The 16,714-nt window shown below is 43.5% G+C and overlaps 1 protein-coding gene across 3 annotated transcripts in view; it reads right to left on the reverse strand.

Moving 5' to 3' along the window:
* The window catches only part of LOC310681543 (glutamate decarboxylase 1-like), a 30,874-nt gene that overhangs the window by 8,881 nt on the left and 5,279 nt on the right, over positions 1-16,714 (reverse strand). For all 3 annotated transcript variants that reach the window (XM_083449491.1, XM_083449489.1, XM_083449490.1), the window contains 10 exons: positions 16,436-16,570; positions 15,379-15,621; positions 14,236-14,326; positions 9,381-9,493; positions 8,176-8,291; positions 6,963-7,042; positions 5,237-5,291; positions 2,609-2,725; positions 1,997-2,061; positions 235-313 (listed from right to left, as the gene is read on the reverse strand). In XM_083449491.1, coding sequence (XP_083305617.1) covers positions 235-313; positions 1,997-2,061; positions 2,609-2,725; positions 5,237-5,291; positions 6,963-7,042; positions 8,176-8,291; positions 9,381-9,493; positions 14,236-14,326; positions 15,379-15,621; positions 16,436-16,570 — 1,094 coding nt within the window. The remainder of the gene's footprint in view (positions 1-234; positions 314-1,996; positions 2,062-2,608; positions 2,726-5,236; positions 5,292-6,962; positions 7,043-8,175; positions 8,292-9,380; positions 9,494-14,235; positions 14,327-15,378; positions 15,622-16,435; positions 16,571-16,714) is intronic.

Below are 16,714 nucleotides of genomic sequence, written 5' to 3' on the forward strand. Positions count from 1 at the left end.
TCCAGATGCGGACAACTAAATGCACTTTACAACCCAGTCATACGCATGTTTTCTCCAAATCAAGTCCTACCAGGTGCAATAGGAGTCACATCCTAGCATCAGATAGCAAATCTAGTCATGCTTGTGTGGAACTTAGCTCCTTCTTAAAGAAGCAGCATTGAAAACTGGTCTGGGATCCCGTGTCTGCCCTGAGATAGTCAGCTCTGTCCATGGTAGGAAAGGGGTGGGTGTTACCTTCTCACGGACTAAGAAAGCAGAGCACTGCAGCGGAACTCCCATCAGCTTGTGAGGATTCCACGTGACAGAATTAGCCCTAGGTAAAGAAGAAAATTAAAAGATAATGAATATGCCAGGTTTGAAATGGGTCGTATACTCTGAACCATATAAACGCGCACATAAATATTAGTTGGAAGCATTAGCGATGAAGTCACCGACCTAATAATACTTTATAGAGATGTTCATATCAGCAACTTTGATCCACAAGGTTTATCATCAAAGCAACTTGACAGGAGAATGGGGAGCGGGAGGCGGGGGAAGCAAAACGAAAAGTCAGCAGGACTTTCGAGAGAATGGGGACGCAGCATTTGATGCTGCAAAAAAAAATTTGTATGAAATTATGCCAACAGGGAACAGAGTGCAAATAAACTTGTAGGTCTCTTACATCAGGGGAGGAGGGGTCTTGTTCAGCCAACTTTTTTGGGGGGGTGCATAGCAGTGGGGCAAAGGGAGGCAAAAGGTGGGCAGGGGAACAGGTGCAACTCTTTGTAGAAGATGTGTCAGAGACTGGCTGGATGAGGAAGCCACCTGGCCAAGGGCCCCCCAGGGAAAGTGCAGAGGGAAAGGGTTTGGACCCTGGAACCTGGTGGTTGGGGAACCAGCCACACTACAGAGGAAGGGAAGAGCTGGGAAGTACTGGAGGCTGGGAGCTTGGAGAATGATGAAGAGGAGGAAACAGGACAGGACCAGGAATCAGACTTGGCTGGTCCACCACGGTGCTGCTCTGACTCCTTCTCTGACAGCCTGAACCCCGTTCCCAAAACAAGATGTCTGCTGCATACCACAGAGCTAAGCAGACACAAAGTGGGTCCCTTGGGGCTCACCGTAGATGGAGGAAGGGGCCTGACACAGAAGGAGTGAGAGTGGAGGGGGAGTTACAAGCCAATCTGGCAACTGCTTCATCTAGGCAGGAGCAATCCTTTGAAATCTCCATGTCCTCTTTGTTCTACTTTCTTAATAAAGAAACTAACTGTACGTTAGCTAGTGTTTCACTCTCTTTCTCTGATCTGCAAACGACCTGCTCTCCTTGCCGGCTCCCTGACAAGAGGCTACATTCCAGCCATGTCAAAGTCAGAGGATTCCAGACATACACATGCACACTCCTTCCATCCAGATTTGTTGTTGTTGTTTAGTCGTTTAGTCGTGTCCGACTCTTCGTGACCCCATGGACCAGAGCACGCCAGGCACTCCTGTCTTCCACTGCCTCCCGCACTTTGGTCAAACTCATGCTGGTAGCTTCGAGAACACTGTCCAACCATCTCGTCCTCTGTCGTCCCCTTCTCCTTGTGCCCTCCATCTTTCCCAACGTCAGGCTCTTTTCCAGGGACCATCCAGATTAAGACTGTGGTATTCAAGGACACATTGTAGCCAGACACAAGCACTCCAGATTGGTGGCGTAGGGAGGGCTGTGGCCTTGGAAGGATCTCGGGGGCCAGAGAGGGCCACATTCAGCCCCCAGGACTGAGGCTCCTCACCCCTGTCTTCCATAATATAAAACTTGGTACTGCTCTAGATTTATTCTCCTTTCCCCCTCAAACTCAGTGCAACAACTTGCTTCCGCTCCTACTATGAGTCACTATTACTATGGTGACAGGCCTTATAGTCTGCACTTTAGCAAGAGGTCTGAAGCGAGTAAAAAGACTGGCTAATACGTTGATCTTGCTGCAGCGTACCCTTAAAGAATATAATGTGATTACCTTTCACATTACCGCTCAATTACCTTTCAATGCCGCTCAGTTTGTGGGAATGCCTTCTTGACAGAAGCAGGCCGCCTCCCCATGCTGCCTATCAGAAATGAAACACACGCTTATCTTATTGGGAGAATGCCACCCTTCACCAACACCGTTTATTTAAATTTTGCCTTCAACTCATCTTAAGTACATTTCATAATGGAATAAGAATCCAATCTACAGACAATCCTATAGACATTCTGAATTTAGTAGCTATACAGTGGTACCTTGGGTTAAGTACTTAATTCGTTCCGGAGGTCCATACTTAACCTGAAACTGTTCTTAACCTGAAGCACCACTTTAGTTGATGGGGCCTCCTGCTGCTGCCGCGCCACTGGAGCACGATTTCTGTTCTCCTCCTGAAGCAAAGTTCTTAACCCGAAGCACTATTTCTGGGTTAGTGGAGTCTGTAACCTGAAGCGTATGTAACCTGAAGCATATGTAACCTGAGGTACCACTGTACTACTGATCTCTTTGCTTGGAAGATTTAAAAAAAAAATTGATTTTCAATTTTATACATTTCAATAATTTTACAATCATTTAACATCTCAAAACTCAACTTCCAGGAGCAAGATGGAACAGATAGCCAACAACCACCTTACATCCACATGCATCCAGAGGTTATACTTCTCGCAGATGTCAGCTATGTGAACGAGTGGATCGAAAGCTCCATACACAGTTGTCCCGGCTGTGGCACTTACATACAATGGTACTTTGCCCTGAAAACAAATTCAAGATGGCAGGCTGTATTAGTGCACATGCAACAAGGACTTGTCCTTTGTCATAACCTAGGTTGCCATACATCCAGAATTTCCTGGACATACGGGGAACGCTGCTGTCAGAAATGTCCTTTTTGCAATTTGGCTCAACAGCTGTCAGGGACTGGGCAGAGGAGGAATAGTTGAGATGGCCTTCCCATCTTGACCCTTCCAGGGAGGAGGAAGAGGAAGACAGTATAGACTTACAACAGGGGTTTGAGGGAGGTCACCGCTCAGAGGCAGATGAGGGGGAAAGTTGGGAAATCATGGGAGAGCCAGAGCAGCAGCTGGCTGACACATTGACACTAGAAAGCATTCCAGACCCACCATCTCCCAGAACCCAGCGAACCTGAAAAGTAGGAGAGCAAAGAGCTTGAAGGAAGAGGACCTTACCAGCACCCATAGAGGAGGTGATAAGGTTGACGAATGAAGAAGTGGGAGAGATGCAGGGTATAGAGTAGAGAAAGGAAATGTGGTTGTGTGAATCAGTCCCAAAGTCACCCATAAAGTTGATTATTTGATGGGTACAGGGTTGTGAATATCTATCTATTGGTCTCAACTTAATGGGGTACACACTGGCAAACCAATCTAAAACTTTTCCCCAATAGTAAAAGTTAATATATCCCCCAAATAAAACTATTCATCACCTATTATGGAGATCCATCTTGACAGGGCTGAGATGCAGTCTGACTGTTAACTGCTTTTGGCTTTCCCAAGACTTAAAGCATATCCTCTTTATGACATCACACATGACATCAGAATGACATGTTTGCATTCAGCCTAGACTATCTCCATGCCAACAGCAATGACCAGTAAACTTCTGCAACCAAGTAACCATCAGTCTGACTACCCAGTTGTTTGTATCTTGTCTATTGGATGTTCATTTTTTGATCTCATAATCAAAGCCTGAAGAAGAGCTGTGTATAATCTGAAAACCTGCTTCCACTGTTAAAGAAAACTAATTGTCAGGGACTGGGCAGAGGAGGAATGGTGGAGACCCCCTGCCCATCCTGACCCTTCCAGGGAGGAGGGAGAGGAAGAAAGTATTGATTTACAACAGGGGTTTGAGGGAGGTTGCAGCTCAGAGGCAGAGGAGGGGGAAAGCTGGGAAATCATGGGAGAGTCAGAACAACACCTGGCTGACATGTTGTCATTAGAAAGCATTCCAGACCCTCCAACTCCCAGAACCTGGCGAGCCTTAAAAGTAGGAGAGCAAAGAGCTCAAAGACAGAGGAAACTTAGAGGCACCCGTAGAGGAGGTGATGATGACGACGAATGAGGAAGTAGGAGAGAAGGGGATGGAGCTTCCCTCAGGACAATGTCATGATCCAAGAGGCTGGGTTCTATAGCCTCTCTGTGTAATTATTGAATAAAAAAGGATGGTAAGAAACATTCCCTTGTCTTTATACCTTCCTAGGCAACTACCCAGGAGGTCAAAACTTACAAAGTTCAACAGCTCTGCCCAAAGAAAGCTCAACTGTTGTAAAACATCATAATCCTTTGCTGCAGAGCATGGTAAGATTCCTTCCTTTTCTTGGCAAGCATCACTGTAGGATATAGTGGCAATGTGATATATCGCAAAGACATTTTACCTATATTCTGGAAAAATGAATTGATGAATCACAGGTGGAAGAATCTATTCTTTTTTCCTTCTTTGTCTCGTGTGCACAATCATCGTCATCGATTGTCAGCCTACAGATCAGAACTCTTGGGTTTCCTTTCTCTTTGTCCAGCTCATACGTTCTTCAACACTTAAAATATTTTTAAAATTGGGAGGCATTTCAACTTGCTACTATGACAACAGAGGCAGGAGAAACCCAGTTGCACTGGTGGGAGTTTGTGTGCAGGCTTCCACTAGTGAGACTCTCTAGTCCAGTGGTTCTCAACCTGTGGATCCCCAGATGTTGTTGGACTACAAGTCCCATCATCCCTGAGCTCTGGCCTTGCTAGCTAGGTGTGATGGGAGTTGTAGTCCAACAACATCTGGGGACCCACAGGTTAAGATAGGCTGCTCTAATGGTTGCTTGAGACTGCTTCATATGGCATATTTTTAATACCATAAAAAGGATCACTAGGCCTGGTACCAATGGCAGGTTTTGTTATTGGTCTCCAAAGGTGGTGACTCCTACTCCTGAGGGGAAGGACTATTGGCTAAACAGGCTGGGGCTGATGGGAGTTGGATTCTAGTAACACCTGGAGGACCATAAGCTCCCTAGCCCTGTCCTCCTCCTTCACCATCATCCCTTTCAAAGGACAAAGAGGAAGAGGAGATGAGGAGCAGCCACCAAGTCATCCTCAACCACCTGCTAACTTGTCTGGGGGGAGGGAGCTAGAGACCCTTCTGACTAGTTCCAAATAACCTGCCAAAGTCCAATTTAGCTCAATAGGGATATCACAAACACAATTAAATTCCAGCAGAGTAGCTATAGTACAAGGACCTGAAAGGTTACATGAAGGTGATGGAAGCCAAACCTGTTTTTTGACTTGGATAATGTTTTCCTCCAGTTCAGATGGAATCATCTTCCCCCTGTTAAGAACAAAGCAGCAGCAGCAGTGCTTGCTAAATATGACTCATCATGCATCATTCCATATGCATAACCATTAAGGGCACCATCCATTTCCCCCTGCAAGCTAAAGTTCTGCATAGTGGAAGAAACCCCAATTATTATTATTATTATTATTATTATTATTATTATTATTATTATTAATATCCTGCCCTCCCCAGCCGAAGCTGTGCTCAGGGCGGCTAGCAACAATAAAATAATACAACATTCTAAAATCATTTCATTATAAAATTAATTCAAATCAAATTGATGGCAACCATTGGGCTAGAGTTCTGGGAGGATTGCCAAAGGAGGGAGTCAGGCTGTGCCCTGGCCAAAGGCCTGGTGGAACAGCTCTGTCTTGCAGGCCCTGCGGAAAGATGTCAAGTCTCAATGCACTGCTTCAGAGAGGAACAGGATGTTTGGCTCTGTGCAATATTTCCCCACCACCATACACACAGTTTTGTAATTTGGGCTGGCACCTGAAATCCTCATGGCGCCTAACAGAACCTCCTTTTCATGTCTGCTATTTTATCTCACATTCCATCTGGAGACTGTGGTCACACCCACACCAAACATTAAAGCATACAGCTTCCCCCAAAGAATGCTAGGAATTGTAGCTCTGTGTGGAAGCCATGAACTTTAAATGTGCTTGAAATGTTTGCTGTGGATGTGAGCTATGACCCAAATGCAGACACCATGACTTCACTACCAGCAGTGTTTCCTGGTCTCGTCCATTCTGTTCTGGAGAACCGAAAAGCCCCTATGTTATTTTGTGACATTTTGATTGACCTGCTAAAAGTATTCTCCTGATACGGATTTTGGAATTTTCCTACAATTCATTCATTTCCGTTCATTTATTTTCATTGTTTTTTCCTTACATAAACCATTAACTGTTGTTTTTGCTGTAGCGACAGAGCTGATTTGGGCAGCTATCGCCTGATGTCTGCCACTTTTTGAGGTGGTCACCATTGTATTTTCCCAGAATGCTTTGAAATGATGCAATGCCCAGTGAATTTGGGGGAGGCAGCCACCAAATGGAGTTCTTGTGCTAAACAAGATGTTAATCTTCCCAACTTTAAATGGTTTTTAGCCAAGTAGCCCAAAAGAGGCAGGAGGTCTGAGAAATTATTATCAGACCTGTGAAAAACATGACTGTTGGGTGCAGAAGCCATTGCAGAATGAAGCCAATTGCTTAGGGAGACCTCTGGGCCTATAACTAAACCGGGATTTCAAAAGTCGATTGACGTCCAGGGGTTCGTAATTTTCAAAAGCCGATACTTTCTTAGGCAAGTCAATTGAAAAATCAACAACCTTGGGGTTTGTCAACGGTGAAACAATTTTTGTGGTTTCCTAAAAAAAGCTCAGCAACTTTCAGGGTGTGCTGGTTTTTACTTATTGAAATATGGCGACTAAACAGGCAGTTCACTGAATGATATGCAGTTAAGATATTATTTCATATATTATGCCTAAAATACAGAAAACATTATTCAGTTCTGCATTGTGAAAGCAACACATTTGTTTTTTGGGGGAAGTGTTCCTAATATGCGAATCTAGAATATGAAGAAATAAAAGGTTCACACATCTCTGCAAATGCAAGTAAATTGCTTGAGTGGATATATAAATCATGCACAAAAAGCAGCTGAAGGCCTTACCTTTCATCACACTTGACGACAATAACATTATCCATTCCGATCCCAAGAACTGCTGCAGCTTTCTTTACAGAATAATGGCTCTTAGATAGTAAGGTTGAAAAGGTTAAATAGAGGAAAGATCTCACAACATACATTAGAGCTGAAAGATTGCTTGACGATTGCTTCTATGTTAAAGAAATACAAAGACAGACAAGACAGGGATTTAAGCCCTCGTCGTCTGTTGACATCTAGGGGAGTACAATTCAACTAAAATACTACTTAAATCATTGTTTTGAGGAGAAGAGTGAACATCATACACGGTGAAACTGCCCATTCCTGTGTTTGCTGGTTTCAGGGTAACCATTCCAAAACATATATCATCTCTAATACTGTTTTGTTCCACAGAGGAAGGTATTGCCACCAGCTCATAAGGCATCCTTGAGATTTCTCTGGTTACCAACCATTATTTTATGAAGTTGGCAATGGTCACAGTCCAGTTAAGGCCAGCAATGAGCTATGACTAAGCTCCATTGAAATCAATGGGTGAAGATAAAATCTGATATTTGAAAACTTTCCACCTGGTTTTGCAAATGAAACAAGGCATAAATTTGAGCTATTTTGGTCACAATGTGGGAATCAGGCAAATCTTCACAGAGTATACACAGTCTTTACTTGAAACTTGCAGAACCAGGTTTTTTGTTCCCCCCCTCCCCCCCCCCCAGATTTTGGCCATGGATAACAATAGAGATGTTTGAATTAGGGCTGGAATGAAATGACCCCAATTTACTATGAATTGGTGGCAAATTTGGAGTACGTGATGCCATTTTGACAGTGTGTGCATGTGCAAGCGGTGAAAGCCAGAAGTAACACGTTCCATTACTTCTGGGTCACCACGGAACGCAACCCAAAAGCACTCAACCTGAAGCATATTTAACCCGAGGTATGGCTGTACCCATTTTGCATGCATGCATAAAATGTTTGGTGCAACTGATTGATTTCGGTTAGATTTGACTTAGGGTGGTGGTTCTCGCAAGACAAACATATCAGCAGTGCACACACACACACACACACAGCTTAAACAACAAGAAAAAGAAGCTTACAAAGGTTTATTACTGGTCTTATAAAAAGCCTTACTAAAATATAGTGATAACAAGTCTCTACAGGATTATCATTAAAAGGCACCATATCACAAGCAAATAACATCGCATTGACTTTATTGCAAGTGCATACTCACATGTTCAGAAACAAAGAGTATGATGTCTGGAATGGCTGTCATGCCTTTAGTTTTAATCTCAGGATAACGTTTATAGCGGGCAACTAGAACACTGTAGAGGTTTGATATGCTGCCCCCTGGAAGATAAAGAAAGAAAAGCATCTGCTTGAATAGCTTAGTCTCCTTGGGAATGAATAGTACAACATAACACATGGGTAGGCAAACTAAGGCCCGGGGGCTGGATCCGGCCCAATCACCTTCTAAATCCGACCCACAAATGGTCCAGGAATCAGTGTGTTTTGACATGAGTAGAATGTGTCCTTTTATTTAAAATACATCTCTGGGTTATTTGTGGGGCATAGGAATTTATTCATTTCCCCCCCTTCAAAATATAGTCCGGCTCCCCACAAGGTCTGAGGGACAGTGGACTGGCCCCCTGCCGAAAAAGTTTGCTGACCCCTGCCCTAGAGGGATGATTCATTAAGAACCCTTTCGGGTAAAATGGATATTAATCCCTAATCTCTAGGAGGAACCTCATTTGGCTTTTTCTCTGACCTGTGGGTCCCAGGTCCAACATCTTGCTCAGCATCTGTTTGCGGAGTCTGCTGTGCAAAGGGCAGTCCAAAAGAATATGGTCCAGTGAGTTTGGTACTACCTGATTGAAGGCACACAGGCAGGATTGATAAGGAATTTGTGAGCATCTACCTGTGGTCACTACGGAGGGGAAAGCATTTAGTCTTGAGAGCATAAAAGCTCTTTGTTGGGAAGAAAGTGCTCTGTATATCATTTTTAGTTGCCAATCCTCCTTTGTAAGGACCTCACTCACTTGCCAGTTTGGGGCTAATAAGATCCGAGCAGCTGTAGTGGCCTACATAAATGTTTGGATGGGTACTTCCATCCAAAGTCCTCCTCTTGGGCATGGGAAGTAGAGCAAACAAGGCTGGAAGGAAACTAAGCCATAGTTTAGTGTGATACCTGATCACAGCAAAAGAAAAAAGTCTTTCTCTTTACAGCTTTGATTTGATAATCTAGCCATACCACTTTCTCTGCCCTCCCCTTAAGAAACATGTTCTTACAGTGATTTTGAGCCAGTATCTATTCATCTTTCTATACACAGGCTATCTTCAAATTAATGTTCACATTTTAAAATGTCAGCAAATGATCCATGTCGGTTCTAGGGTTTGAATAAGACTCATTGAATGAATAATAATTTCTGATCTACTTACCGGGAGAAAATATGCCATCTGCTTCACTTTCCCCCCATCCGATAATTTCTTGCATTTTTCTAAGTATGATCTCCTCCATTACAATGAATACTGGAGCTATTTCATAAGTAAACCTGTTTTTTTTAAATATAAAAAAATGGTAGTCAGAAATACAAAATGAACTCATCAGAACAGATTAATAAAGACAAAGATAAAATCAATACAGATTTCCACCTCGGTCAAGCAACAGAATTGCTCACAGAAACAGGCTTCCACACAGGAAGGTAACAAGGATGTATTAATACACCTGGATAGGTGCTCATTTGTACCTGTATCTCAAGCTTCACCCTGCTTTGAAGGAATTGGCTGGATGCATATATATATATATATATATATATATATATATATATATATGAACATTCCCATCTATGAGGATGTGGTTGTTACTTGGCGCTGCTTGTGCATAGCTAGAGTTCGATCTGGGGCCTTCACATTCTTTTTTTCATCCTTTCTTTCCTCAGGTACCTTTTCTTACCGTCCTCTTTTCCATCTTCTGTGTCAAGGGTGGAGAAACCTATGCCAGTGGTAGGTGGAGCCAGAGGCAAAAGTAGGGATGGTTAGAGAGCAAGAAGTGGGCGGGTCCAAAGGTGAAAGCCAGTGGACTTTTGTCTTTGTACTGTAGGCTACATCTCAGCAACAAAACGTCTCTATGCACACAGCTGCATTCAGCTGAGCAAGGGCCATTATCACATACCAGCTGGTTAAAACACCAAAGGGGGGCACTAAGTAGGACTGATGTAAGACCCTGATGTTGGGAAAGATGGAGGGCACAAGGAGAAGGGGACAACAGAGGACGATATGGTTGGACAGTGTTCTCGAAGCTACCAGCATGAGTTTGACCAAACTGCGGGAGGCAGTGGAAGACAGGAGTGCCTGGCGTGCTCTGGTCCATGGGGTCACAAAGAGTCGGACATGACTAAACGACTAAACTACTACAACAAGTAGGACTAGCAAGGGAGTGTGGCCTGTGGGAAATTCCTGAGGACTAGTCCATCCCTGTCCCGAGGTTCCCTACTGCTTGTTTAAGATGTTACCTCTGAGTTTAGTTGTTACACTTCAGTTTTAACTTCTATGCTGATGACTGATTCCATGGCATGCAGTGAATTTTTTGGCAAGGGGATAGTTAGGACCAGAAGTGCCAGCTTGCAAGGAAGATTGAGTCGGGGGTCTGAGCATCGCACCTCCCTCCCTAAGCTGGGAAGAAACTTCCCAGGCTTTGGGATGGAGGCGCAAGGCCTCTAGGATGCTGAAGCCCTGCTACATCCTTCCCAAAGCCAGTTGAGCTTTGGGGAGGTGATGGGAGGGCTAGTGGACTCTTTAGGGGATTAGCCTAGTCCCCGTAGTCCATTGACCACACACCACTGATGATGATGATGATGATGATGATGATGATGATGATGACAATGGTAATGACAATGCAGTCATACCTCATGTTACATCCGCTTCATGTTACTTTCTTTCAGGTTACGTCCCACAGCGACCCGGAAGTACCAGAAAGGGTTACTTCCGGGTTTCGCCGCTCATGCATGCACGGATGCGCAAAATGATGGCCAGCACATGCGCAGAAGCGGCAAATTGCAACCCATGCGTGCGCAGATGCGTCGCTGCGGGTTGCATTCTTTTCATGTTGCGAACGGGGCTCCGGAATGGATCCCGTTCGTAACCAGAGGTACCACTGTAATTATATTTTTGAACTTTCCCAGGTAACTTGTTATTAATGGACAGCAGTACAGAAATGTTATACATAATAATAAAACATTATTACTGAAAACGGAAGCCTTTAAGAGGTAGTTCTGGTATCATCAGCATCAAGCAACTTTCCTGACAAATGCTTGTTTTCTAACCATACTGAGTGGTCCACGTGGTGGAAGAACACGAAGCCGCTATCTAACACTGAAGCATTACTTCCCAGCTTGGCACAGTCCACTCTGCTCCGCCCCACCCCACGCTCCCAAAAAGAGAGGTGTGTTTGCCAGCGAGCCGGTAAACAAAGCTTACTGAACAGTACAGGTAAGTGCATAATGGGTTTCGAGCCCTGAAGCTATGTCGTTGAGTTTCATGCTCCCTTTGATCAAAATCCCCTTTTGATCACACTGCACTTTGTCTGCATGCCTTGGTCCTTTTATCCTCTCTTAGAGGATAAGAGGACCTTATCCTCATCCTGCACTGCTGGCGCCAAATTCAGAGAACAACATTAGCTAACCGTGGGCGTAATGGACATTTCAATCCACAAAGGTACAGGGAAATATTGAAGTACACAGTACATGTCCAGTGCTTGGTTCGTTGAGAGCACATAAACTCCACCAAGAACATTCCATTAATAGAAAAGGGAAATGTCATGGTGCTCCACTGAATTCAGACTGATCTCCGCGCCTAATCAGGAAATGTGGAAAGGGCCATCCTAGTGGAAATTTTTGCTGCTCTTCTCGAACTGCTGCCATATAGCCCTGTCTGTTTCATGTTTGGACTTTGAAGCTCTCCTGAACTTCAGAAGCAGAGAGTGTGCATCAAAGCAGCAGTTGGAATGAACATGAATTCAAAGGTCCACTGGGCATGTAGAATGGATTGCACAGTTGTTTGGATCTTTGCCTTTGTCTCAAAAGCTCTCAAGACTTATCCCAAAATATCAAACTCAAATGGTGTAATTCTCAGTGACTCATCCTGGTGATTGAATTAAACTGGTTTGGATCCAGGCTTAGTTACACTTAGAAGGTGTCCCTTGAAATTGACAGGATTTAAGTTAGACCAATTGATTTCATTGGGTTGAAATCAATTGTCTTTGAGATGCCATGCCACATAGGAGTTTTAAGAATATTTTTGAAATGTCACTCTTTAAAATCAAAGATGCGCAAGAGTAAAATCCATTGTGAAAGTCTGCCTTCAATTCTGAACAACAACAAAAAGGCTTTTTGGAAAGCTTTTGAAGCCTTTGATGCAGTCCTGCAGTCCAAATTTAGTCAATAAGCTATCTTTGTTCCAAGCTCATTACATAATATTTAAGACAGCAGAGGAAAAGGATTAAATTTGCTGAAGTTTTCCATAAGAACTTGGCATGGACATTATTCTGTTTATATCTGAAGTTATCAACAGTATTTTCATTGACATTTCTCAGACTCCTTCCAACTTCATCTTTTGAAGAGTTCTTACACAATGCCCACTTTGTTAAAATGTCACTATGGAGACTATTTCTGCTGTTCATAGTATCACAGATGTAATTAAAGTATGGAGGGTAAAGATTCAGCACTGTCGACCTCTCAAGATGTATCATTTAAGCACTCAAATTTGCTTACAGCAAAACCCACCAAAACTCTGAAAATTTATATATTTCACCTGCTATGCAGGAAAATTGATGGGATAGTTGTTATTTTAAAAAATCTTGTAAAAGTGCAATGCACATCAGAATTCATTGTGTTATTCTTGCAGGCAAATGAGGGAAAGGCCCTCTATAAAGAATTATGACAAGTTTGCATATGTCTTCTGTAAATAGTTGCTATTTATAATCCAGCCAAAACTAAGGATCATTATTTTTAATTCTCAGTGGACTTTTATTAAGGCAGTTGGACAAACTTTGTAAATTTATAGCAGGAACATGTGGTCCTCCAAGATGCAGCTGGTCTACAACTGCCATCGTCTCTGACAGTTGGCCATTCTGGCTGGGACTGATGGAAGTTGGAGTCATGGAAGCTGCCTCATACTGACTCAGATCAGACCATTGGTCTATTTAGCTTCCAGTCAGCAAGCCCAAGAGGCTCAGTGGTTTAGACCAGTGAGCTCCCATTGCTCTGTCCCAACTCCTGCCAACCTAGCAGTTCGAAAGCACACTAGTGCAAAGAGATAAATAGGTACCGCTGGGGCGGAAAGGTAAATGGTGTTTCTATGAGCTCTGGCACTCATCACAGTGTCCTGTTGTGCCAGAAGCAGTTTAAGCATGCTGGCCACATGATCTGGAAAGCTGTCTGTGGACAATCCCTTGGCCTGAAAGTGAGATGAGCGCCATAACCCTATAGTCGCCTTTGACTGGACTTGACCATCCAGGGGTCCTTTACCTTTACCTTTTACCTCTACCTAGCTCAGTATTTTCTATGCTGGCTGGCTGTGGCTCTTCAGGATTTCAGTCAGGAGTCTCTCCCAGCCATACCAGGAGGTGCCTGGATTGAACCCAAGACCTTCTGCCTGGGACCACTGAGATGAGTCCATGTACATCTTGCAAGCCACAGGCTCTCCACTTTTGATTTGAAGAGTTCTTCAAGTGAGACTTAAACATGCTTAACTTTGTCTGAATCTTGCCTACAATAATAGGCTCAGATTACCATTGTTATTGTCCTCATGGCAATTTGCTATTTGTCCCGGAAGATACCACTTGCTGCAAATAGTGTTTTCAAAGCAATAGCTCACGGAGTAGCGGTTTTTGTTTTTAAAAGAGGATATGGAGTGAAGAGCTCACTCACTCTCCTCTTATGCTGCAGTCCCAGTCCAGATCAGGATCCCCACACAGAGAGATGCATGTTAAGGAGGAAGTGTGACAGGTGCTAAACATGTTTCTTTTTAATCATATCATTTGGCCCTAAACTGAAGCTTTTGTTATTTCAGTAGAAACTGGACTCCTTAACTCCTTTTTTCTTTCTATTTTTTCCATCCCTCTGAGTCCAATAAACCTGTCTTCCCAATGTGTTTCATAAATGTATTTAGTCTCTGTTTGCTGGATCTCATACAACCTTCGCATTCTTGAAGAGCAATAATAAAAAAGGAATTTGGTTTCGCTGTTGCTTCTTAATTCAGATTAATCTATATAAAAATGGCCATCTACAGTACATACATGTTTGTATTTGCTGTAGCCGTCAGCCATTCCCCAGCAAGTCCTACAATGTCAAGGCCACTGGAAAGTTGGTTGAAGTAACGAGGATGCCCTGAAATGTGGATAAATTGAAGATAAAACAGGTCATGCCTTTTGAAGAAATATTAGAGGCGCTTCACTTCATCAGCAAAGTTTCCAATTTGTTAGGGTTGCCATATTTCAAAAAGCGAAAGGGGGGGGGGGAATGGAGGTTTTGAGCTATTTTTAAGGAAATTCACCAAAATCTAGACTTCCGACATGGATTTTCCCAGACATTTCAGTGATTTCCAACTGCCGTATTCTGGCTATGTCCAGGAAATCCCAGACATATGGCAACCCTAAATTAGTGGTAGAAATTAGTGGCAGTTAAAATATATTGTGAAGAGGGAAGAAATCCCTAGATATCAGCCTCGAGGGGTTTCTACATAGTTAGGTAGAGCCATGGGGGGGGGGGTTGTACAGGGAGGTACAGTAGCAAGTGTGGTAGAAGAAAGCTCTTGGCTTATGTGGATAATTCATTAAACACACACACAAACAGAAATGAACATCTACTTAGTTTCCTCAAGACACCATAGTCCTCAATGACCTTCACTCCAAGAAAACCAAACTCTGAGTAAGCGTTGGAACCCCCTGAAGTCTCACCTCTTGGAGATTGTGACATGGCAACCATATGGCTCTTTCATAAAAGTGAGGAGGGAGAAAGAAGAACACAAGAATTCGGCATATGTCTAAAGCTCTTGGGTCACTTATTATACTATGTGCAAGTAGAATGGTGCTGAATGCAGTCATTTCTGCAGCACATAAACAAGACCAATGGGCAGATGAATGTATGTATGATCTGGCCCTATGTCTACCCTGAAAACAGAAAGTTTGTAAGCCACCAGACTGCAATAGTAAGACACATGCTAGAGCAGCATGAACAGATCGAGGTGGTCCGCCATCCTGTTTCCCATGTTGGTTGGCCACATGTCTCTGGGAAGCCCACAAGTTGGGCAAGAAGGCAATATCCCTTCCCTTTGGTTGACTCCCAGCTCCTGCCATTCAGACACATGCTCTCTGTGAACCCAAAGTCCACATGGCTGCTAGCCACTGAAACAATGCTGTATAAACACAACGAGCAGTTACCTGTTTTGACTCCATATTTCAGGGTATCCCTACAGTCAACAAGTATTTGTTCCAGAGGTTCTGGCTGATCTGAAAGTTCCACGCTGAAGCCTTCCAACCCTTCCAGAAGTTGGTGAGGGTGGTGGAAATCCAGCACTTTCGTCTTTCCATCGTAGGTCTTTTTGATGTAACTCAGGAGAATACCCACAACTTCATGCAGGAAACGTTCTGTCAGTTCCTCGCCATTCTGATTAGGCAAAAGATCTGGGAGTTGGAGGAGAGAAATTCTGTTTAATGATGTGTAGGATTCAGGAGGAGACTTGGGGCAAAGGCTGATTTGCACGAGGTTGCACATTTAAATCTACAACTGGATAGAAAAATGGGGTCAAGCTTCTCTCAACCATTTTAACCCATGGTCCTCCCATCCATCCCCTGCCCCAGTCCCAGCAAGGAGGACTCCATGTGCACCACACAACAGGACCTTGAGATGAATGGAAGGAACACATAATGACTGTTAAACAGTGATGGGGAAACGGTGACTCTCCAGATGTTGGACATCTGGACTTTATCTCCAGCTGTTGGCCACTAGCCTCAACTTTCAGAGGACCACAGGTTCCCTACCCCTGCTGTAAAAAGTACAGGGAGAGAGTCTCCAGCTTCAGCATCAGCATTGCTTCTTTGCATGCCACCTTTCCATAGTTCCAACCATGCTCCAGGTGGCTTACAATATGCAAAGATATACATAATTTCAAAAATAAGAGAACAGTGGTCACAAGTGATAAATAAAAACTTATCGAAACATACATAACAAAATTAAACAATCCCCCCAGATTTTAAAATTGGTATACAAAAATAACACGAGTAACGGCAAAACTAGCATCTCCAAAATTAAACATGGACCACAACAATGACCCCTAAACAACACCCCGCTTCAAGATTCTGCAGACATCCTGAGAAGCAGGTCTTGAAGGATTCACAATGGGGTGATTCAGAAACTGTACATGTAGATCTTAAATTTCCACCTCTCTCCCCTACACACACACACACACACACACACACATGAATATATTAATCCTACCTGACTCAAAGATGTTTGAAAAATTGGTCACAAAGCTCTCAATGGTAGAATCTTTCTCTCTCTCTTCACTTTCTCCCTGGAAGCTAGAAAGATGCTTTTGTCTCAGTGGGTCAGGTCCAGTACTGATCTGTTTGTCTGGAAATGAGGAATAAAAAAGGTCAATACAAAGGATCAGTAAGCTTGCTAAAATAGTCATACCCAATTTAAAACAGCAATGCCCCATCGCTGTATTGGATCAGATTGTTATTACGTGTGTGATCTTTGCTGCCTGTTTTGTAG

The sequence above is a fragment of the Podarcis tiliguerta genome, assembly GCF_965153285.1.
Source record: "Podarcis tiliguerta genome assembly, chromosome: 7".
Lineage (NCBI taxonomy): Eukaryota > Metazoa > Chordata > Lepidosauria > Squamata > Lacertidae > Podarcis > Podarcis tiliguerta.